The sequence below is a fragment of the Bubalus kerabau genome, chromosome 1 (genome assembly GCF_029407905.1).
Source record: "Bubalus kerabau isolate K-KA32 ecotype Philippines breed swamp buffalo chromosome 1, PCC_UOA_SB_1v2, whole genome shotgun sequence".
NCBI classification, from domain to species: Eukaryota; Metazoa; Chordata; class Mammalia; order Artiodactyla; family Bovidae; genus Bubalus; species Bubalus kerabau.
The window spans coordinates 35,538,432-35,561,753 of NC_073624.1; the positions used below are offsets into that span (position 1 = coordinate 35,538,432).

At 36.9% G+C, this 23,322-nt stretch overlaps 1 protein-coding gene across 10 annotated transcripts in view; it reads right to left on the reverse strand.

Annotated features, from left to right (window-relative positions):
* Positions 1-23,322, reverse strand: part of SOX5 (SRY-box transcription factor 5) — a 1,162,090-nt gene that overhangs the window by 247,257 nt on the left and 891,511 nt on the right. For all 10 annotated transcript variants that reach the window (XM_055571976.1, XM_055571993.1, XM_055571999.1 and 7 more), the window contains 2 exons: positions 14,941-15,027; positions 2,822-2,994 (listed from right to left, as the gene is read on the reverse strand). In XM_055571976.1, the coding sequence (XP_055427951.1) occupies positions 2,822-2,994; positions 14,941-15,027 (260 nt within the window). The remainder of the gene's footprint in view (positions 1-2,821; positions 2,995-14,940; positions 15,028-23,322) is intronic.

A 23,322-nucleotide genomic window follows, 5' to 3' on the forward strand; every position in this document is an offset into this window, starting at 1 on the left:
CCAAGGATACGCTTATTTTCCAAGAATACTTCTGCCTCTGGGCCATTGCACGTACTCTCCCCTCCATATACAGTAATCTTTCTGGATAACTACACTGCTCACTCTCTCACCACCTATAAGTCTCTGCTCAACTGTTATACTGTCAATGAGACCTCCCTGAGCACTCATTCTAAAAGAGCCTACCTCTCTACTTGGCACCCTCATCCCTATGTCTCTGCTTCATTTTCAACATATATTTAACTGATTTATTGTCTATTTTTTTCCTAACTAGAATTTAATACATACGAGATTTTTGTCTATTTTATTTCTTCTGTATTCCATTAACTAGGACAGAATCTGGCATCAAATTGGGGCTCAACAGTGGTAGCTCAGGTGGTTAAGAATCCACCTGCAATGCAGGAGACCCTGGTTTGATTCCCTGAAGAAGATCAGGAAGGTCCTCTGGAGAAAGGATAGGCCATCCATTCCAGTATTTATGTGCTACCCTTGTGGCTCAGATGGTAAAGAATCCACCTGCAACGTGGGAGACCTGGGTTCGATCCCTGGGTTGGGAAGATCCCTGGGAGGAGGGCATGGCAACCCACTCCAGTATTCTTTCCTGGAGAACTCTCATGGACAAAGGAATCCAGCAGGCTACAAGCCAGCATGGTGTGCCAGAGGGGACCTGAGAGAACAGAATGGGCTCCAGGAATCTGACCTGTAGCCTCCAGAAGGGATCTTCTCCCAGGCTGTGTAGGCATCATTACCTGGCACCTCTACAATACAAGGGAGACATTTCTGGAAGTGCCTAATCATTTCTTAATTTCCCTGGTGGCTCAGAGGGTAAAGCGTCTGCCTGCAATGCAGGAGACCTGGGTTTGATTCCAGGGTCAGGAAGATCCCCTGGAGAAGGAAATGGCAACCCACTCCAGTACTCTTGCCTGGAAAATCCCATGGACAGAGAAGCCTGGTAAAGTCCATGGGATCGTAAAGAGTCAGACATGACTGAGTGACATCACTTTCTAAGGAGAATGTCAGAGTAAGTAAAAAATTCTAGAATCTATGGAAGATGTCTGAGAATAGGCCAGGATGTGAAAAGAAAAAGTAAGGTACATTGCTCTTCATTAATAATTGCCCAGATTTTTGAGGACAAGCATGCTCCCAGACCCATCAAAACATGCAGTTTCTACAAAGAAATATCTTCATCTGAGCTCCGGTTTTAGAGGCTCCTAGGATTTTCTGAATTCAGACAGCTAAAAGTATTGAAGGCTGTTGTTCAGTTGCCAAGTCATGTTTGACTATAACCCCATAGACTGCAGCATGCCAGGCTTCCCTGTCCTTTACCATCTCCCAGAGTTTGCCCAAATGCATGTCCATTGAGTCAGTGATGCTTCTAACCATCTCATTCATCTGCTGACCCATTCTCCTCTTGTCTTCGATCTTTCCCAGCATCAGGGTCTTTTCCAATGAGTTGGCTCTTCTTATGAATAAGAAAACAATGGTGTTCTTCTAGACTGCTGTAGGCAATCATTATCTGAAGTTATTTTGTTAATTCTTCTGTTCCTCTTGATTGTCTCTCTTTCCACTAGAATTTAGGGGCTTTGTCTTTCTGTTTAATTGAAGTAACTTCAGTAGTTAGCACAGTACCTGGCCCACAAGAAGCACTTGATTACTATTTTTTTTTAATAAGTTAAACTTAACTTCTCCAGGGGTTTAAACTATTCTCCTTTATGTAGATAATCACAGAAACTAAGCTCAGCCCTCTCTTCCAAACTGTTTATTGATAAAGAAAGCTGAGCACCGAAGAACTGATGCTTTTGAATGGTGGTGTTGGAAAAGACTCTTGAGAGTCTCTTGGACCACAAGGAGATCCAACCTGTCCATCCTAAAGGAGATTAGTCCTGAGTGTTCATTGGAAGGCCTGATGTTGAAGTTGAAACTCCAATACTTTGGCCATCTGACGTGAAGAGGTAACTCATTTCAAAAGACCCCGATGCTGGGAAAGATTGAGGGCAGGCGGAGAAGGGGACGACAGAGGATGAGATGGTTGGATGGCATCACCGACTAAATGGACATGAGTTTGGGTAAATCCTGGGAGTTGGTGATGGACCGGGAGGCCTAGCATGCTGCGGTCCATGGGGCCACAAAGAGTCAGACACGACTGAGTGACTGAACTGAACTGAACTGAATATTCTCTCTCATAGTTTCAGATGGGCAACCTGAAGACAGTTCTAATTCAATATAAAAAAGCCATCTGCTTTTCCAAATCTACTTGCCTTTGGACTTTGGCTGTCACCCAGGCTCAACCCTTTTCCTCTCTCTTTAGCCCACTTAAAAAATTCAACTATACATGATTCTTCCACCTGTTCTCTTCCACCTGTTCTCCATGGTCATTACACTGTTTACAGTCTCATGTCTTATTTAGATTATTATAATAGGCTCCTAACCAACTTCCTGCCCCATAATTGGAAATTTTCTTCACTAGTTGAATCCTACACCTAGCCTTCAAAGCTCACACCAAACAGGTCAAATGAAAGCTTTTATAACATCCCTGACTAGAAATGTTCTCTTGACTCTCTCCATGGTTCTTTTTGTATTTCTCTCTTATCCATCACCTTGATTACAATCATTTCCATGTTGCATACCACTGAAATAGTTGATAAGCTTTTTCAGATCAGTTTTTTGTTTACTTTGGTATTCTGCCTTTTTATTATGCAAGGTAGAGAGGAGAGAAGCTTTTATTGATCTCTGTTTGCCTCAGAGTGACCTATAAGCTGCAGGTGAAACAATGCCTGTGCCTCTAGCTCTTACTAGACTGTTTGTGTCTCTACTTCTGACTCACCTGTTCTTGCTGCTGCTTGGCCAGCTCCATTTGCTGGCGTTGTTTCTCAATCTGAGACGCAGCCAGTTTCTTCTGCTCATCATGGGCAGCCAGCAGCTGCTCTCGCAGACTGGTTAGCTGATTGATCATACCCATGAGCTGCCTCTCCTTCTCAGCTAGGCTTTCGGGAGTCCCTGAGAATAAGATGGCAATAAGAAGTGTGAAAAAACAGAGAAATGAGAAGAGAGTGGTTCCTCAATCACAATGACTAGGGTATGTGGAGAAATATTACAAATAAAAGGTTTGGCACCCAAACAAACATATACTTACCTTCTTTCAAACTGTAACTCAATAGTAAAAAGTGATGGCTATTTATCCATTACAGAATATCAGGATGAACAGATATTTTGATTATTTTGTATTTATGACAAGTAACAATCTATATAGCTTTTTTCCCTTTAATTTTACAAGTAAATGAAATACTACTGGCTGAGCATTTATTCTTCTTAATGTTCTAATCTGGGGCCTGATGGAAATAAAAAGAGGTTTAAAGCACAGTTCTTGGCTTTAAGTAGTTTTTTAAATCAAATTAAAGAGTCAAGAGAAAAACCTGAAAACATAATAACTTAAGTTATTAAGAGACCAAGTTATCATTATCAGAGATATCTCCTTTTCTTAAAACGAGAATTTTAAAAAATCAGAATTAAGGAATCCTACATTTAAAAAGAAAAAAAAAACAAAACAACTATTAACCATCAAGTTTTAGGCTGTTTTCTCAAATGCCACTCAGAGGCTTTCTTCAAAGATAGAATAGAGCTAGCAGAAAAAATATTCAAGTTTGAGAATATAAATTTATGCTATCATGAAATAATGAAACATAGCTGTAAAACTAACATTATGGCCACTCAAGGTTACAGTTAAATCCAAGATTTGGAGAACAAATCACACAATAATTTAAAATAAGCAGTACGTTTGAGATATTTAAACCACGCCAGTGAATCTTCTAAGTCAGGTTAAAATACTGATTTCTTACACCAGAAATGTGAGCGGTTCACTGAAATAGAAACAATATCACTTTTAATTGTTCTTTTAAGATTCATCAGATAGACAAGACCCCTATGGTAAAGAACTAGCAGTACGAGAGAACACACTTTTTAATTACAATTTTCAATTCAAACATAAGACACTAAGCACTACTTCAATAATGTATTTGCCACCTGTATATGTAAATTAGATAGAAAGATCTATTATAACGCAGTCACCATTCCCCATCTCACTACATTTCTCTTCATCAGTTTATGATGAAAAAACACGTGCTTTTAGGAAGTAGTAGCTATAAGCTTATAATTTTCATGTGCCCATTTGAAATGGAAATAAAATTTCAAATATAATTTACACAGGCTATAGAACAGATATCCAGAAAGGCAGTTCTGAGTGGAACAGAAGGCAAGAAACATATCATATACTCCTTATTATCAATTCTTAGTCTTAATCAGGACAGGTGCTCAATAAATTGTTAAGGATTTATTATACTCCAGATATTTGGATTCCATTAAACAGAAGAAAATTTTTATAAGAATAATAGCAATATGACTATTCTAATTAGAATCTTAATATTAAATAATCTAAATATATATTAGAAAGATATTTCAATGAAAATATTCAAATGATGGTAAAATGTATATCCTCATACACCATCAGCAGAGGAGTAAATTGCTATCACATTTCTCAGAATATACACTAGGAAATGTGACGCATATCATGTTTTATAATACTCATAAGGAGATTCAGGACAAATCCTAGATTTTTGGCAAGATGCAAGAACCATTTACTGAGAGCAAAGGTCTGAGAAAGAGTTTGGTTTATGGGTGAGAATCAAGGAGGCAGTTTCATTTCTAAAAATCTAACCAAAAAAAACTACAGGAAATGAAGTATTAATAAAGTTCTTAAATGAAATATTAGAAACAATCTAAATACCAAATCATCAAATAATTACAGGACATCCAGATGGTAGTATTTTGTACCCATGAAGAAAAAGTATTTTAAGAATATTTTATAATATTCGAACTTGTTCATGACATAAAGTTAGGTGAAAAAGTTGGATAGAAATGAAACATTTGTATAAACAATTCAAGGCATGCACATATCTACATTTATAGAAAAGAAGACTGGAAGAAAGTTTATCTATATATTAATAGTGCTTATTTCTAGGTGATGGGTCATTAAATGGGTCATTTTAATCTTTTCATATTTGTTACATTTATAAAATCTTCTACAATGAATATTATTACTATTATTATTATTACTTGGCAAATACATGTATTTCCTGTAAAAACATATAAGTATAATTTAAAAGCTTAAGGTACTATTATCTATTTTATAGCTGATATAATACCAATGTATAAAGAAATATATATATTTGATAATGAGTACCAACAAATATCATTTTGGCATTCAGTATATGAAATATTAACAAAATCCTGTCTTCACTTAGTCACATAGACATCAATATTTTTACTTGAAATCTAATTTTATTGTCTCGGTTCAATTCAAACTCTGTGAACCTTTATCCCACTTTCCTTCATCTTTCATGTTTCAGTTACTTGCACTCTTGTGTGTTTTAATTTATGCTAATCTTGCTTCAATTCCCGAAGAATGAAGGCTTAAGAGACAAAAATATCTTACATTTCAGTTCTTTCTACTGCCTAGTGACTATAGAATGGTTATCATGAGAGAGCAATTCTTTTCATTCTGTAGGTTCCAGAGCAGAAGTGCACATCAGAACATCTCATAACCCAATGTGCTGGAAGTCATAAAGGAAGGGAACCAGCTTCAGTCATTCCAACCTTAGGAAGAGATATCACCACATAAACATTGCTTATATTCTTTCATCTTCCATATCGGATTCACTGGGAATCTTCTCATCCTTAGACCATATTGTAAATCAGTCCATGTGTTTTCATCTCCACTAATGCCCCTCATTTCAGGCTATTACCATCTCTCCTCTCTTGCCATGACTCCCCCAACAGTTTCTAAACATTCTATCTTCTACTTCTACTAAAACCCATTCTCCAAACAGAAGTTCAGAGCGGTCATTTAGAAAGATATGCCAGATCATGTCGGGCTTCCCAGGTGGCTTAGCAGTAAAGAATCTGCCTGCAAGGCAGGAGACCCGGGTTTGATCCCTGGATCAGGAAGATTCCCTAGAGAAGGGAATGGCAACCCACTCCAGTATTCTTGCCTGGAGAATCCCATGGACAGAGGACCCTGGCAGGCTACAGTCCATGGGACCGCAAAGAGTGGGACACGACTGAAGCGACTTAGCATGCACACACATCAGCTCATATCACACAACAGAATAAAACCATCTCAAAGCTTTATACTGGGCATAGAATAAATTCCAAACTCCCTGCCCTTACAGAGCCCTAGATCATGAGGCCCTTGCCTTTCTTTGGCATTATCTCCTCCCATTTTCTCTTGTCAAAATATTGTAGTCCCATTACCTTCTTTCAGTTTCCCTAACACCAACATGCAACTTGTTCCCATTTTAAGGCCTCTGTATTTCAAGTATTTCCCTCTGGTAAACTTTTCCCCTAATTTCTCAATCTCAGTGCCACAGACATTTTAGTTTGGATGCTTCACTTTCTGGGGAGGCATGCGGTGTAGATGCTGGTAGCACACCCTGCCTAGTTGTAACACCTCAAAATGTCCCCAGACATTACCAAATTCCCCTGATAAAGAACTACTAGCTTTTTGGTTTTTTCTTTCATTCACTCAACATATATCCATAGAAGTCCTCCTGCATGCTTCACACTATTGTAGGAGTTGGGGGCGCTACATTGTACAAGCCAGACAGAATGTCTGCTTCACAGAGACTACATTTAAAGGGAGAAGATAATTAACCAACCAATCAACCAATGGACTCCAATCCATCCAAATAGTAACTTAAATGCCAACTCCTCTCCCAGAGTGCTTTTCCTGAACACCAAAATTTAAAAAGCCACCCCCTCCTCTTCTATCACATGCTGCTGCTGCTAAGTCACTTCAGTCGTGTCCAACTCTGTGCGACCCCATAGATGGCAGCCCACCAGGCTCCCCTGTCCCTGGGATTCTCCAGGCAAGAACACTGGAGTGGGTTGCCATTGCCTTCTCCAATGCATGAAAGTGAAAAGTGAAAGTGAAAGTGAAGTCATAATCGACTCTTAGCGATCCCATGGGCTATAGCCTACCAGGCTCCTCCGTCCATAGGATTTTACAGGCAAGTGTACTGGAGTGGGGTGCCATTGCCTTCTCCATTCTATCACGTGACTCCACCTTTATTCTGTACTTAGCAGTCAGCACCATATGCTGTGTTGTTACTGATATTCATTTATTGAATCTCCCAGTAGAGAATAAGCTCCATGATAGCAGAATACTAGCTTGTTTTGTTCAACACTATATCCCCCGAGTAGTGAGTGCCTCACACATGGTAGACACCCTGCGTGTGTGTGTGTGTGTGTGTGTGTGTGTGTGTGTGTGTCGCTTGGTCATGTTCAACTCTCTGTGACCTCATGGACTGTAGTTAGTTGCTTGGTCATGTTCGATTCTCTGTGACCTCATGGACTGTAGTTAGTCTCTTGGTCATGTTCGACTCTCTGTGACCCCATGGACTGCAGTCTGCCAGAATCTTCTGTTCATGGAATTCTCCAGGCAAGAATACCAGAGTGGGTTGCCATTCTTTTCTCCAGAGGATCTTCCTAACCTAGGGATAGAACCCAGGGCTCCTGCATTGCAGGCAGATTCTTTACTATCTGAGCCAACAGGGAAGCCAAGACACCCCATAACTTTTTATTAAATGAATTAAATAAATAAACTTAAGAACAAAGTCCTTAATTGACTGATAATGTACAATTCTATGCAAATAGATAAAAACCCTTATTGGAACTATTTAAATTAAGGATGGTTTCAAATACATTTGATATAATGAGAAAAAAAAATCTTTGGAAGCTGATATTTCCTAAATGTTGTTCTACCAAAATAGAATAGATATTTGGCTTGAAGTTGAACAATCAAAATCACAGTAAATTTTTGGAAGTTTTGATCCAACTAAAGGAAAAATAAAAGGAAGGAAGAGTCACTCAGGAAAGGAAAGTCCTAGAATTTCAACAGTAAAAGTAAATTAGATATCATGTTTCTTCCCTCGGAAACATTACCACACATTTAGTTCTCTGTTTCAAAGCAATAGTCAATCTTTGCCAGGATGTTTTGTTCTTTTATTGCTGGTGTTCCTTACATTATCACTGTTATAATTTGGATAGGACTCTACTCAATTTAATTTTTTTATGGAAATGTTGCTGCTTTCAATTGGTATTCCACTTGAAGGATCTAAAAGTCATTCATTGTGTTGCCTTTAAAAATTCTGCCTAGTGAAAGAGTCTCTACTAGACTGTAAGCTCCAGAAGGGCAGAAATCTGTCTACTCCATTCGCTATCATTACATCTCCAGAACATAGCACATGGCAAGACAGATAGCAGTATTTGTTGAATGAACTAAAAATATAATGAATAGAAACTAACTTAAGTTATTCTAAATTTATTACTAAAGCTTTTTTCAGTGGCAGTCTTATCCAACAAGAGTAAAAAGTTAGACCCCAACATCATAAGGTATGAATGGCATTATTCTGATTCATCAAAGGAATATTTAAGTTATCCAACCTACAAACATCTGTGAATTGGTCTTTTTCACTGACAATGAATGCAATCAAACTTTGATAAAATTTAACTGCATACCATTTACTGCAATATTGATACTCTTAGAAATTGGAATCAACTAAAATTATATAAGGGGTGTTATTATTGCTAATATGATAAATATAGTTACTTCTGGGTTTCTGCAACTTACTTTGAAAAAATAGTTCCTTTTTGCTTCAATACCTTTATTTTTTGGCTGCACTGGGTGGCTTGCAGTTTTAACTAACATCAGGGTTGAACCCCAATCCTCAGCGGTGAAAGTACAAAGTCCTAACTACCAGGGAATTCCCTTTGTTTCAATATCTTAAATGGTGGACTTTGGCTTGGATTTTAAAATATATGTACTATAGGAAGCTTTCAATTTTAGGAGCGACTACAGTTAGAGTGAAATGGAACACTTGAAAAGTAGCTATGGTCTTTACCATTGTTACCCCATGACTGGATATTTTGTTCCTGGGATGTTTTGAAGAAGATGTATGTACTATCATTGTGCAGTGAAAACAAGTACCATTGTTATTTTTTATTAAAAAAAAGTTCAGTTCTATATAATCTCTTATTACACAAGTATACTTTTTAATGGAGATTGTAATTTTGTAAACTTCTCCCAAATTTAATCCATCCACTTACTTGGATATTGTACTTAAAATGTAAAACAAGTTTAAAAAATATGGCATTACATTCGCTACATGTAGAGATTGGAATACAGTCAATAATAACTATCTCAAAACATGGCACTGTTTGGTCATTCATTCATGAAATACGTACTGGGTTCCAGACTGTGGGCTACGAGTAAGGTAGGTAATGTACAAGGACAGTTCACCATGTGAGTAGGCTAATGATGGGTGCATCTTGGAGGTATTATTCATCTAGCTGTCGTGGGTCTGAATATGTTTTCAAGTTTTATAGGATTTTAGATATCACCCATTCCAACCTTACTGGAGACTGACTACCAAGCATCGTGTAAACAGCACAGGCTTTGAAGACAGAATTAAAGTGAGCTCTTGACTCTCTCAAACTAAATGTATGGTTTTGGATAATTAATCTCTTTCTTTGAGATTTAATTTCTTCCTACCTAAAATGGGAATAAAATGACTTTGTTACAGTAATTCTGTAAGGAAGATGTTAACAAAGTGCCTGTACCTAAATAGGCATGTAATCAATGCAACTGTTTTTAAAGGAGCGGATGAAGAAACAAACTAAGAGTAGCTTGATTCCCATGAGTCCTTGAAAGAATCTGGGCAACAAGATACTGTGCCTTTTTGACTGCACCATGCTCTAGTTAGAGAATTGTTCACTTCAAAAAGGAAAAGGCTTTAGGATAATTCTGTTATCCAGTGATCTGTAAGGCATAAGCTTTGGAGTCCCCATCTACAAGAAAAATAAATAAATAATGTTTTTATAATTATTTTAATTTTAGAATCTTCACACCCTTCACACAAATGAATACTTGTTAAATGAATGAATGTATTTTTAAATGAGAAAATGTGGAGGACAGCATATTTTTATTTTCAATAATAAAACCCAGATTAACTATGTAACAGTACCTACTTAAAACATGCTTTATTAAGTCCCTTCTGTAAAAGGTGTATAAAACTTCTTAACTGGTGAACTGGATTATCAATTTCCAGATCAAGGAGAGCCAGTGGCTGACTGTTCTCTTTCTATCACTTGCTGTGCTTATACACTGGCATAAGGACTCTGGCTTTCTAAGACAGAGCAAGTAACTGATTTGCAGAAAACATAAAGTCACTTTCTGCTTTTATATACACTGCCAGACTTATTTTAAAAATTTATATTCTGTATACCAGTAGTCTTTCTTCAGTTCTTATGAAATAGTTTTTACAAAAACGGAAAACATTACTCATAAGCAACTACAAGGAACTATAAAACAAGCTTAGTAGATTAAAAACATTAAACATTTACTTTATTTAGAAGTAAATGAATATATGTTATGTACCTTCCTTATGGCTGTCTCTTATGTTAAACAAATTCTAGATCCAACAGTTCCCTCAGAAAATAATCAGCATTTCCAACCCCTCTGAAAAAATGTGAAGACATATATAAATATATATATGTATATATTTTATGCACAAATGATATAGTCACAAGGTAATTAGCAAAACGTGTGTTTCTTAAATAGTTACTGGATTTTTAAGAGTGGGTTTAAAACAACTTCAAAGTTGTACAAATTCTAACGTATCTAAATGCTGAGATTTTTAGTTTCCTTGTTTTAAATTCACAAAAACCCAAGGATACCTTTTACTAGATGACCTAAGACGTGATTCTGGTTTAAGCCTGCTTATCTTCAAATTCTCTAATGCTATTTAAAGAGAATTATCTCTTACAAGTCATATACTAAATCTACATATCTCTTAATTCTCAAAATTTTATGTCACCTAACAGAGGGTCTACTTTAATTGACATGTTGAAACTACATAGCATGTCTGTAATTCATGAGTTCTGATAGACCATAGTATTGCTAAATAGATTATTTCCTTGAACTTATTATCAGCATTCTAGAGCTGTTTGGTGCGTTTGCTTTTATGTCCCATCTTTTAGAAAGAAAAAAAAATAGTATAGCTTTCCAAAAGAGCCATTTTTCATTATACCAACTGCAGCTGGCATTTTCCTGAGTATCATATATAACAGTTGGTTGACCTAAATTAATGTATCCTGAGCAGGGTGAGAAGCGTCTACAGGAATATCAATGGTAAAGAACGCAAGTAAAGAATTCTTCAAACAAGGCAGGTAAAGAGACTGATTTAGGCTTTTCTGAGTGGTCTAGCCAGAACACCTCTCAAACAATGCCCTGCTTTTAGAACCTGACCAAAACAGAAATATTTAAGAGAATTTTTGCATGCAGATAGTTTTGTTATAATTCTACAAATAAACTGAACTCAGTAAAACACACATTTTGCAATGACTTTGTTGCAAAACAAATGATCTGTTTAGATTAGCCAAAGCTGCCATGGATCCCCAGATACTGTCCTCAGGTGAAGTGCCAAAGCAATGACCTTCAGTGTAATGGAATTTCATGCGAGCTGAAACAATGTGTGACGCTCCTGGCTGCCAACTGGAGTGCAGGCACTGCTTTTTTTCCCCCTTCTCAGTAACTATGAGGCTATAAAATATATTTCTTCACCTTTCAGACAACCATTACTTCAGTGCTTCTGTTATAGATAAGGCCAAAACCTCTGCAAACTGGCTCGTTACACTATATGACTGATTAGAGAAGAAAAAATAATTTCTTTAGGCAGGTAATATGTTTATAACATATATTGACTGCTATCAGTAGAGCTTTTTAGTCAAACTCTTTTGTCCTGGAAAATGGAATCCATTGTCCTTTTTGTATGTTTTTCAGAGGATTGTTTTCTAATGTAACTTTAAAGCCTAATTACATTTCCAAAGTACCAGACGATAAAATGGTCTAAATTCTAACAGGCAAGATAATATAACATGAAAAATACTTTTATGCTTTTAGAAGTTGGTGATCTTTCCTAACTCACATTGTTTCTTGAGAAATGAGATTGAATTTAAGTGGGTATGATAACTCTTTATTGATAACTAAGCTATCCAAACCAGATACTATTTATTTCTTCTATTTTAAAAGTTTATGATTTTTTCTTTTTTAACTAAGTAATAGTAAGAAATGCTTCTTTGAACGTCACCAAGCTGTAAGTTTGGAGAAGGAAACAGCAACCCACTCCAGTATTCTTGCCTGGAGAATCCCATGGACAGAGGAGCCTGGCAGGCACAGTCCGTGGGATTGCAGGAGTTGGACGTGACTTAGTGACTAAAACACACACACACAAGCTGTAAGTTTAGTCTTTGTCCAAATGCCCTGAAAGCAATTCACTCACAGCAACCTAAAGGCAGCACTTAGGAACTGTGCTCTGCCCTCACTTGGCTACGTATGGTCTTACATGCTCAAGCATGGACACACACATATGTACAGGCACATTCATTCACTTACTCACATGCTTCCTGGAATTGATTTTAAAAAGTTAAGCAAAAAATGACCAGTGTAAGTGGAGGAGAGAAGTTTCAATTCACGAGAAGACTCAGTCAATACTGTAAAGGCTGTAAATTTCATAATATAAGCAAAGGTTCTACTCAGCTACATTACTCTAAATTATTCCTAATAAATTATCTAACAATGGAGTAAGTTCATATTTTCAGATTATGAAAAGGTCATGCCTTTCCTTCCCTACCCTGACAGAAAACAGTCTACACATACATGAGACTTACACCTTTATTTGCCTCATAAAAAAATAGCTGCCAAACAGCTAGGCCATTGTTCTCGACTAACTTCTTCTCAGGTGGCATGAAAACCACATTCCTGGGCAGCACGTAATCATAGTGTCTGACCTCCTAAGAACCATTAAGTCAAATTCCCTTACCCCCAGAGGGCAACATACTATTGTACCCTCTCCACTTCTGCGCCAGCTATGAACAATGGACAGAAATTGCAACTGTCATGGGCAGTCAGTAGGAAAAGTAACATAGTGCTCCCCCCCTCCCCCGCAGTTTTCTGCCAAACCTGATCTAAGCAGCTAACAACCATGCCCCCCAGCAGAAGAAAGATCTACAGGTGCTTTTAAAATGCATCAGAAAACAGCTTTTTGAACAGAAACAGAGGACAATAACCAAACTTGTGCTCTGAATGTGCAGCTTAAAAAACTCAAAATTAAAGACAGAAACTTCTTTTGTGACTGTACTGCAGCTTCCTGAACTAACCCTACAGGCAAGCCTGAAAGGACAGCTGAGCTTCTTTCCTTTAAGCTTATCATCACTGCTGCTGGCTGCTTTCAAGTTAGACTTGTGAGGAAAACGAGGTAGGGAAACATGCTTGTCCTCCGATGGAATGAGATCACAAGGCTGGGAACAGGCAGTCTTCTTGGCTCAGCTCTTAGTTATTACCCAGGTCATAGCAGAATAAAGAACCTTGGAGAATATGTCCTATATCGCAGGTGCAAATGGGTTAAAATCCCACAAAATAAAGGACCTGCTGCTTCAGAAAAAGAAGAAACTTCACTGTTCTCTTTAACCTCTGTCTTCAAGCTCCGTAAGGGATATTAATTACTATTTGCTTGAATCTCATTTCATTATAGATTATGGTTACTTAATTTGTGGATTAGCAGGAATTTATTCTCTTACTGCCCATTCACAACTAACCATAGCCAAACTCCAAAGAGTTGGATAAACAGTGAAATACTCAAACGCTTTCTGGAAGCTTTCCAATCCGAGATGGCTGATATCACTTAAGTCAAACTTTTGAGCGGACTGATTTATGGTTTGTCTTTCTCTAAGATGTTCTGATGTAGCAGAATGTTGAGACGACTGCCTCTCACTGGGAGAACACGTGCATGAACAGACATATGCAAAAAAGTTATTTATACACATATTTCTACATGTATATTAATTCAAATCTGGTGATATTTTAAATATATATTCAGTTTCTATCAAAAATATACAAAGTAATACATAACAAAATCTATTGATATTGGTAAGTATATTTTTTCTTAAATTTAATCCTTTAGAACTTAGAATCAAAAGTGTCCTATCGGCAACACTAGAAAACCATGGGTTGCCTACTATGCTAGTAGAAAACACACTTTTAAATTAATTGAAATGACCATTTGACTTTACTTTCTTTTTTTATTTTATTTTTAAACTTTACAACATTGTATTGGTTTTGCCAAATATTGAAATGAATCTGCCACAGGTATACATGGGGACATCCTGAACCCTCCCTCCCTCCTCCCTCCCCATACCATCCCTCTGGGTCGTCCCAGTGCACCAGCCCCAAGCATCCAGTATCATGCATTGAACCTGGACTGGCGACTCCTTTCATACATGATATTATGCATGTTTCAATGTCATTCTCCCAAACCTTCCCACCCTCTCCCTCTCCCATAGAGTCCATAAGACTGTTCTATACATCAGTGTCTCTTTTGCTGTCTCGTATACATGGTTATTGTTACCATCTTTCTAAATTCCATTTATTTTCATATGAAGAATTAAATCTTCTTCCTGTATCATTCCTGGTTTTAAATGTAGATTATGTACATTCATAATTTTAATATGTAGACTGTGGAAAATTATTATCTTGTAATATACAGTTTTAATCCTGCTGTAGATACGTTTGTACTTATAAAGTAAATCATTTAAAATTTTTAAAAATGACGAAAACCAAAGACTGTTAAAAATATAGGTCATTCTGTTAAGACAACATACTATTATAAGGGACAGAGAGAAAATAAGAACTCTGGTATATTCTCTTTCAAATGAGAGAGAAGAAACAGTAAAAACAGAATGCATGGGGGCAAAAGTAGTTTACCACCATTCATATTTCTAAATATCAGACTCATTTTGGTACATTTTGGATCAAAATCATTGCAAATATATTACCTTTTATTTCACCAAAGTTCCCTGATCCCATTGCAAGAAGCTTGTCTTTCCAGTCTTTTGAGAGTAGCTTTTCAATACTGGGGGTTTCTGAGTAAAGGAAAAAAAGAAAGGTAGGCAAATCAACATGACTATCTTTCTAATGTAGTTCATTAAAAGTCTATCTGCTAAAAATAAGGCCACCCCTACCCCGCCCCCAGTTCATAATGACTTCATCAACACACTGATAACAGGGGAGGAAAAAAAAGAATGTGTTTTGTCACCTGCTGTTTCAAAATCATTAGCTTTTTCCTCTTGTGGAACAAAGCCTAACTAATTCTTTACGACAATGGGTACATATAAACCTGCAATTCATTGTTTTTCAATTTAGTGAACAAATTCCTGCTATAATGGATGCTTGTCAATTTCAGGGTGTTAGTCTGCAGTCAAAAAATAATTATGTTGATAAAATGCAGAGTAAAAAAAAAGGCAAAGAATTAGCTCTTAAATCTGCTACATGTAATTATATCCCTCTGTGTGTTTACAATTACAACCACTTTATAATATGTGTTTAACATCGTGTGGTGGTAAGCACACTGTGGAAAGATTTGCCAGTATCGCGAACATATAAAAATAAGTTGGTATAAAAGAAGCTTTACAAACACTGCAAAATCTAGAGATGGGAGTAATGCCCGTAATGGAAACTTACTTGCTTATTTCAGATTTGTATCATACTCTTTTAAAATGCCCTGTGTTAAGACAGGACACGGAGGTTTTAGAGAGCAGAGTTATGCTGTAGTTTGATCCTTGTTTCTTTATGTTACATGGTTTTGATCTCCTTTTGTGTTGAATTTTAATGTATAAGTACACATAAATGCTAATAAAACACCCAAACATTAAACTCAGTTCCAAATAATGTAATTGTATATTCTTGTCAGCATTTAGATGGGTACACAATTACAATGGCTTTCAATCCCGCGATTAGCACTGCATTCAGTTAGAAAATGGTGTGTACTAAAAGATAAGTGTCCCAGTATGCTCCATCTAAATAACAATACCCACACTTATTATCTAGATCGAAGACACACACTGCCATTCTCCACATTGGTGTTTATGTGTATTTGTGTTTGTTCAGACATTTGTTTACCCCCTACTAAGAGCATAAAGGGAGTACATGTTAACTTATCAAAGGGACCGTCTGGCCTAGAGACCATAAGATTATTAGAAACGGGTTAATTTTCCCCACAATAAAATGCATTTTTAAAGCGTCTCCTTGGTTAATGCTTTCTACTATTCTCAGGCCCTCATCTTAAAGACAACAGCTATCAGAGTCAAGAAACCTGTGTAGAGTTTTCAATGAAATGAGGTGTAATTTTCCTTGGAAAAACTGTGACAACATGAATCCTTCTTTCTCACATGCCAAAAACATGGGGGAAATAAAATGCTGAAATATCTGAATAAGTACTTCTTCAAATAGCCTGTATATATAGTGTGTGCACATACACACAACTACTGTATGCACATTTCCATGGAATGTGGGAAATGTATTTTTTCCTTTGTAACAAAATATACCTCTTCTTTTGTCGCACTTAATGGAAAAGGGTGCTAAAGATTTTACTTTTTCTTAAAATATCCCTATTTGTTTACCATGTTGTTTTGAAGATGATAATGGTAATTCTGAGTAATAAAATGCATTAAATCTCTTCTTACTGTAATCAATATTTCTGTTCACTAAGGCTTTAAAAGTAACTTTAAAACACTTCTACAGGGATTTTCAATGTTTCTACATTCCCAGTAAACACTTTGTGAGTGAAATCATTTTTAAAACCTTATCAGAGTAGGTCAAACAAACACCACTGTTTTCTTTTTACCAGCACCCTACAAAAATTCTTGAGTAGCATGTAAACAGGGCACAGCCAATATGGTCTTTGCAATAGAGTACTGTCAGTCACTAAAAGCTAACAAACCTTTGCAAAGCAGGAATGCAGCAATAGAAATTCATTGTGTACTAACAATAGGCCCCTGAACCTCCAGCACCAAAAGCAGACCATTTTACTTTTAAGGCTATTGTCTGCAAAGTCCATGACAAAGCTTTTCCCCTGCAGCTAGACAAAATATTCACTGTAGTGTGCTCATAAAGAAACAGAAGTCTTCTGTCTAAGTTGCAGAGTTAAAGAAACAGCCGCCAGATTTCTGAAACCTGCAGAACATTCCTGGTCTCTTTATTAACTTGCATGAAGATAGAAGGCTTGCATACAAAGCCACTTTTTTTCCCAAGTACCTGACTTTTAACATACACTAGAGAAAAATTAATAACTTCTTTAAGATCAAGTAGTTCGAAAGATGTAAAATCAGAAATATATCTAACTCAGGGTTGTTGTGCCTTCGGATGAATAAAGACAATAATACTTGGAATTTGGATGAGGTATATTTTTTAAAACACAGATTCAATAAACATGTATTGACCATCCTGTGTGCAAGAACTATGCTAGATGCTTTTACTAGCATTGTCTTCATTTAATCAAAGCAAACACCTGAAGATTCAGATTACGTTATTCTATCTATCTTTCAGTTCTTTTTAAAAAAAAAAAAAAAAAAAAACACCAAAGGACTTGTCTGAGGTTTCACAATATGTAGTGGGCAGAGCTGAGTCTTGGCCTAAGGTTTGGTTTTGTTTTGTTTCCTCTACAGATACCTAAGTCTCTTGTTGTCAATGAAATGATAATGATAGCTACTATTTTGAGGTTAAGTGCTAAATAGTGCATCATGTCCTTTACAACAGGTATCTCAAGCTTCTTATAATAATCTCCTGAATTATATATTGGTACATCTGTTTCACCACTGAGAAACAAATGCTTTGAGAAAGATCGTGACTTGATCAATATGGAGCTAATTTCAACTTATTGGACCCCAAAGCCTTTGCTCTTTCCGATACATACACATCACTGCATTTTACCTGCAAAACAGTCATGGATAGACAAACTCTTGTTATTAACTTCAGTGGATGGATGAAGTAAACATTTGAAAGGATACATTGAATATCCCAGGGTAATATGTTCCTATGGGCAGCAGGAAGAGATAAAATGCCAAGATTCCTTAGAGCTTTCATTATGTTCAGGATGTGGTGCCACTATATGACTTTGAACTTTGGAATTCTAGATAATTTAAAGAGAACCTATGATGATGTTCTTGCCTGGAGAATCCCAGGGACAGAGGAGCCTGGTAGGAGGCCGTCTATGGGGTCACAAAGAGTCGGACACGACTGAAGCGACTTAGCAGCAGTAGCAGCATGATGATTTAACTTTCACTTTCACTTATGACCATATAGTAGATAAATGCTTTGAAATGAAAATGTATTCACATAGTGGAAGGACTATTGGGCTATATGTGAAGCAATCTGGGTTCTCACCAGGACTCTGACACTGTCTAGCTTGGGGAGGAACTATAAAGCATATCTTTTCACCCATTTCACCCCTCTATTTGAATTAATCTAAAACAAAGAGCTTTAAGCAAATCCATGTTTGGTATTCTACAACTGCTACTGTTCCAATTTATTTCCACTAGTAGTTCATGAAGAAATGTTAAGAAATGATCTCACAATAATGATCACAATAAATGGACATGTACCAGTGACTGAATTTCTCTGAAAACATTAAAGATCCCATAGAATACAAATGATTAGAACTGTGAAAGACCAAATGGCAAAATCTCAATATTTATAATATACCTATTCATTAATATGTGAATATGATTAAAGTAAAATCTGACACAGCTATGTAGCGGCTGCTTCAGTGCTTATGGAGTCAAAGAGAGAGTAGTTATCTATTAAATATTCAATTTTCTAAACATATTCTAAAATGCGATTTTAAAAAAATATACATACTTAGGATTGTATTTTATACAATTGAGTATGGCATTTTTCTGGACATATAGTTATTTCCAAATGTTTAAATTCTGTACTAGCCATTGCTTTCATCTTAAGATGTATCATAGTTTTATTTTAAATGCTTTAAAGAGTCTCCTGAGATGTACTTCTCCCAGGCATCAGAGTATCATGATTACCGTCAAAATTAAAGCTGCTGCTGCTGCTGCTAAGTCGCTTCAGTCGAGTCCAACTCTGTGACCCCAGAGACGGCAGCCCACTAGGCTCCGCTGTCCTTGAGATTCTCCAGGCAAGAACACTGGACTGGGTTGCCATTTCCTTCTCCAATGCATGAAAGTGAAAAGTGAAAGTGAAGTCACTCAGTCGTGTCCGACTCTTAGCGACCCCACGGACTGCAGCCCACCAGGCTCCCCCGTCCATTGGAGTTTCCAGGCAAGAGTACTGGAGTGGGGTGCCATGGCCTTCTCCGCAAAATTAAAGCTAGGTGTTCTTTATTACAATAAGCATGATGGATAATATTAGTTATTATTATTTGCATGGCATTTCAGCTTATAGACTGCTGTCAGATACAATAATTTGTCAATGATGTACATTATTATTATATCCATTTTGCAGATGAGAAAACCAAGGCTCAGAAAGAAAACCAAGACCCGGCATCACCTAGCCAGAAAGTAGAATAGATGGAATACAAAACCATGGCCTCTTAATTCAAGAATCCCCCTTTTTTAGGTGAAGCATAAAGATGTATATATTTTAAAGAAAAAATAAAATATATATTAAGAAAGAAGCTAAAAGATAAATTAGAGAAAACTGAAAGCTCTCCTTATCAGTCAACGTATTATTAGTAAGATGACTATAACTGGATTACTTCTGTCTTTTTCTACCATCAGGACAGAATGTTATGATTTGGTAAGTTTGCTTGCCTTTCCCTTCTCACCCTTGCCTCTTTTGCTCACATATGCTTCTTACATCAATGCCTATGGCAATCCCCAGCAGTGAATGGCCCCCCCTAACCGTGCCAGCCATTGTTACAACAGCAACCTGCCTCTTTAGGCCTGTTCATTCCCTATAACTCTCACTCCTTTTTCCCTTCAGCGCCAAACACTCTTAAGACTGACTCCCTCATCTGGAACAATGAGACCCAGAGACTCATGCCAACATATTGTAATTCTCCAACAAGCTCCCAGTGCCAAGAATTAAACCACATTCGCTCCAGTGCAGTAGCTTTACACACAAGCTCAGGTTTTTGCTTTGTGTTTATGTAGGTTTTTTCCCCTTAATCTCCCTTGAGCTGCAGTGGCAGAGCTCATTGAAAAATCAAACAAGCAAAAAATATGTATGGTTAATATGTGATTTTTCAAAAAGTCCCAGGAGTTAGGTCATACCAAATCTACCACTGTTTATACTTTCATTTTGTGGCTTAAACTAAGCTGTGTTATTTCTGACATGTGATAGGTGAACATTTAGGGATGAAAGCTATCTTTTGGAAGGAACAACAATAGGGCTGAAAGTCAAAAATATACTAATATCTCCTTCAAAGTCAAGAAGTAAAAGCATATGTAGATTTTCATGTCATGGATTCAGCATTTTAAACCTGGAAGATCTTTAGATAACATTTAGATAAACATTCCACAAAAGTAATTTACTAAAATATATATTGGACACAAATGGAACATAAATGTCTTGGCTACAAGTGAAACTAAAACAAATAAGCATTCCATTGTCATGTAAATCTAATTAATATTAAGCAAATTTACATTTCTTTTCTATTAAGATGTAGATCCTTTTATGTGCTAACAGACTGTGGATCTTTAAGTGAGTTATGGGTTACATTTGCTGTTGTGTTTAGTCGCTACATCATGTCCAACTCTTTGTGACCCCATGGACCATAGCCTGCCAGGCTCCTTTATCCATGGGATTTCCCAGGTAAGAACACGGGAGTGGGTTGCTATTCCCTTTTCCACGGGATCTTCCTGACCCAGGGTTTGAACCCATGTCTCCTGCATTGGCAGAAGCCACCAGGGAAGCCCATGGATTATATAGTATTATTTAAATATTTGACCAAGGAAACTAGTATTGGGAGATGACTGTTTTGCTCAAGTTGGGAAATAACTAGTCTAGGCCAAGCACTTCATTTTACAGACTGAAAATATAAATGAAGGTTAAATATTGCCTAAGATCATAAATCTAATTAATAATTAAGGCAGAACTTGAAGTCCAACTCTTAGTTTGGTGTTCTTTTCCATATACCAAACATCACAACATGCTTTTTAATAAAGAGTGAAACTTTTCACAATGAAATATTAGTCCGGTTTTATTCACCTCATCTAGTTTTAGACAATAATTAGATGATAGGTGGTCTGGGTGGTGAACCTCTGTTAGTATTCAGTCAGTCAGTTCAGTGACTCCATCGTGTCGGACTCTTGCGATCCCATGAATCACAGCACGCCAGGCCTCCCTGTCCATCACCAACTCCCGGAGTCTACTCAAACTCATCCAACCATCTCATCCTCTGCTGTCCCCTTCTCCTCCTGGCCTCAATCTTTCCCAGCATCAGGGTCTTTTCAAATGACTCAGCTTTTCGCATCAGGTGGCCAAAGTACTGGAGTTTCAGCTTCAACATCAGTCCTTCCAGTGAATACCCAGGACTGATCTCCTTCAGGATGGACTGGTTGGATCTCCTTGCAGTCCAAGGGACTCTCAAAAGTCTTCTCCAACACCATAGTTCAAAAGCATCAATTCTTCAGTGCTCAGCTTTCTTTACAGTCCAACTCTCACATCCATACATGACCACTGGAAAAACCATAGGCTTGACTAGACGGACCTTTGTTGGCAAAGTAATGTCTCTGCTTTTCAATATGTTATCTAGGTTGGTCATAACTTTTCTTCCAAGGAGTAAGCGTCTTTTAAGTTCATGGCTGCAATCACCATCTGCCGTGATTTTGGAGCCCCCCAAAATAAAGTCTGACACTGTTTCCACTGTTTCCCATGAAGTGATGGAACCAGATGCCATGATCTTAGTTTTCTGAATGCTTTAAGCCAACTTTTTCACTCTCCTCTTTCACTTTCATCAAGAGGCTTTTTAGTTCCTCTTCACTTTCTGCCATAAGGGTGATGTCATCTGCATATCTGAGGTTATTGCTATTTCTCCCGGCAATCTTGATTCCAGCTTGTGCTTCTTCCAGCCCAGTGTTTCTCATGATGTACTCTGCATATAAGTTAAATTAGTAGGGTGACAATATACAGCCTTGATGTACTCCTTTTCCTATTTGGAACCAGTCTGTTGTTCCATGTCCAATTCTAGCTGCTGCTTCCTGACCTGCATATGGGTTTCTCAGGTACTGTTAATTCAGTACTTTCCCCTCAGAAGTTTTCACTTGATGGCCTCCATTAAACTAAAGAAAATAGCAATTAGTACATTTGGCTAACTATATTTTTCTTTAAAAAGCTATGTATAATTTAGTATCTTGCTATTTAGCTATTCAGTTACTGATAAGATTATTTTTGAGGGGAAGATTGTGCTGAATCTGGGTATCACATACCAGAACGAGTTCAATTCATGCTGATAATAGCTGCATGTCTAGATAACATCTGGGGCCAAATATTAAACAATGTAATGGAAGTAATATAAAAACTTCTACATTATCTGGAAAGTATCTGTGCACTGAAGACCAGAAGGGCTTGTAACAGTCCCATTAGCCAAGTGCTACAGCTAGTCTGCTACTGGAAATGTCAAGTTCTTCTAGGAAATGTTAAAAAAATAACACACCACAACACACAATAGAAACACATCTGAAATTCCAAAGCACTAGGATTTCAATAAGCCTCCTTTTATATGTAATCGTCCTGAAGTGAATTAAGCTCTAGAAATACTTTACTCGTAGTAGTGCCAAAATATTTCTTTGTTTCCACTTGAAATTTAATAAGAGCTTGGTTAGGAGGAAGAAAAAAAAATCTTTGGCCTGCTGACTCAAGTTTTGAAATTTTAATGTACAATTAGCTTTTCTGAATATTGAAATATCTAAATCATTACCCACAGGCCTAACTTTCCTCAGTGTACAGGCTAAAAGTATTAAAACACTTGTTCAATTATGCATAACTTTATACCACATTTTAGAAAAATATTTTTCATCACATGGTTAAATACACCATAATCAATAAGATATAATTACTATATATCAATAAACTTGGTTTTCTTCTTCAGAAGATGACTCTATATTTCCTACACAAAATATCCTTTAAGAGACAGTCTTACGAAACTCTCCTAGTTTTATCCATTCCGTCACTTGGAAAGTAAGTGCATTTCTTTGCGTAGACTAAAACATTCTGCCTTTTTCTTGTTTTAAATATTAGACCCCAGCAAAAAATAACATAAGTACTTTGTGGGCAGCATTTCAAAAAGGAACCTCAAAGAGTTTTTCCTCATGTACAAAATCTCTCTTATGTTTTGCTACAAAATGTAAAAAAAGAAAAAAAAGTCATATGACATGACTCCATCACTTACTATGACTAATTTTGTGATA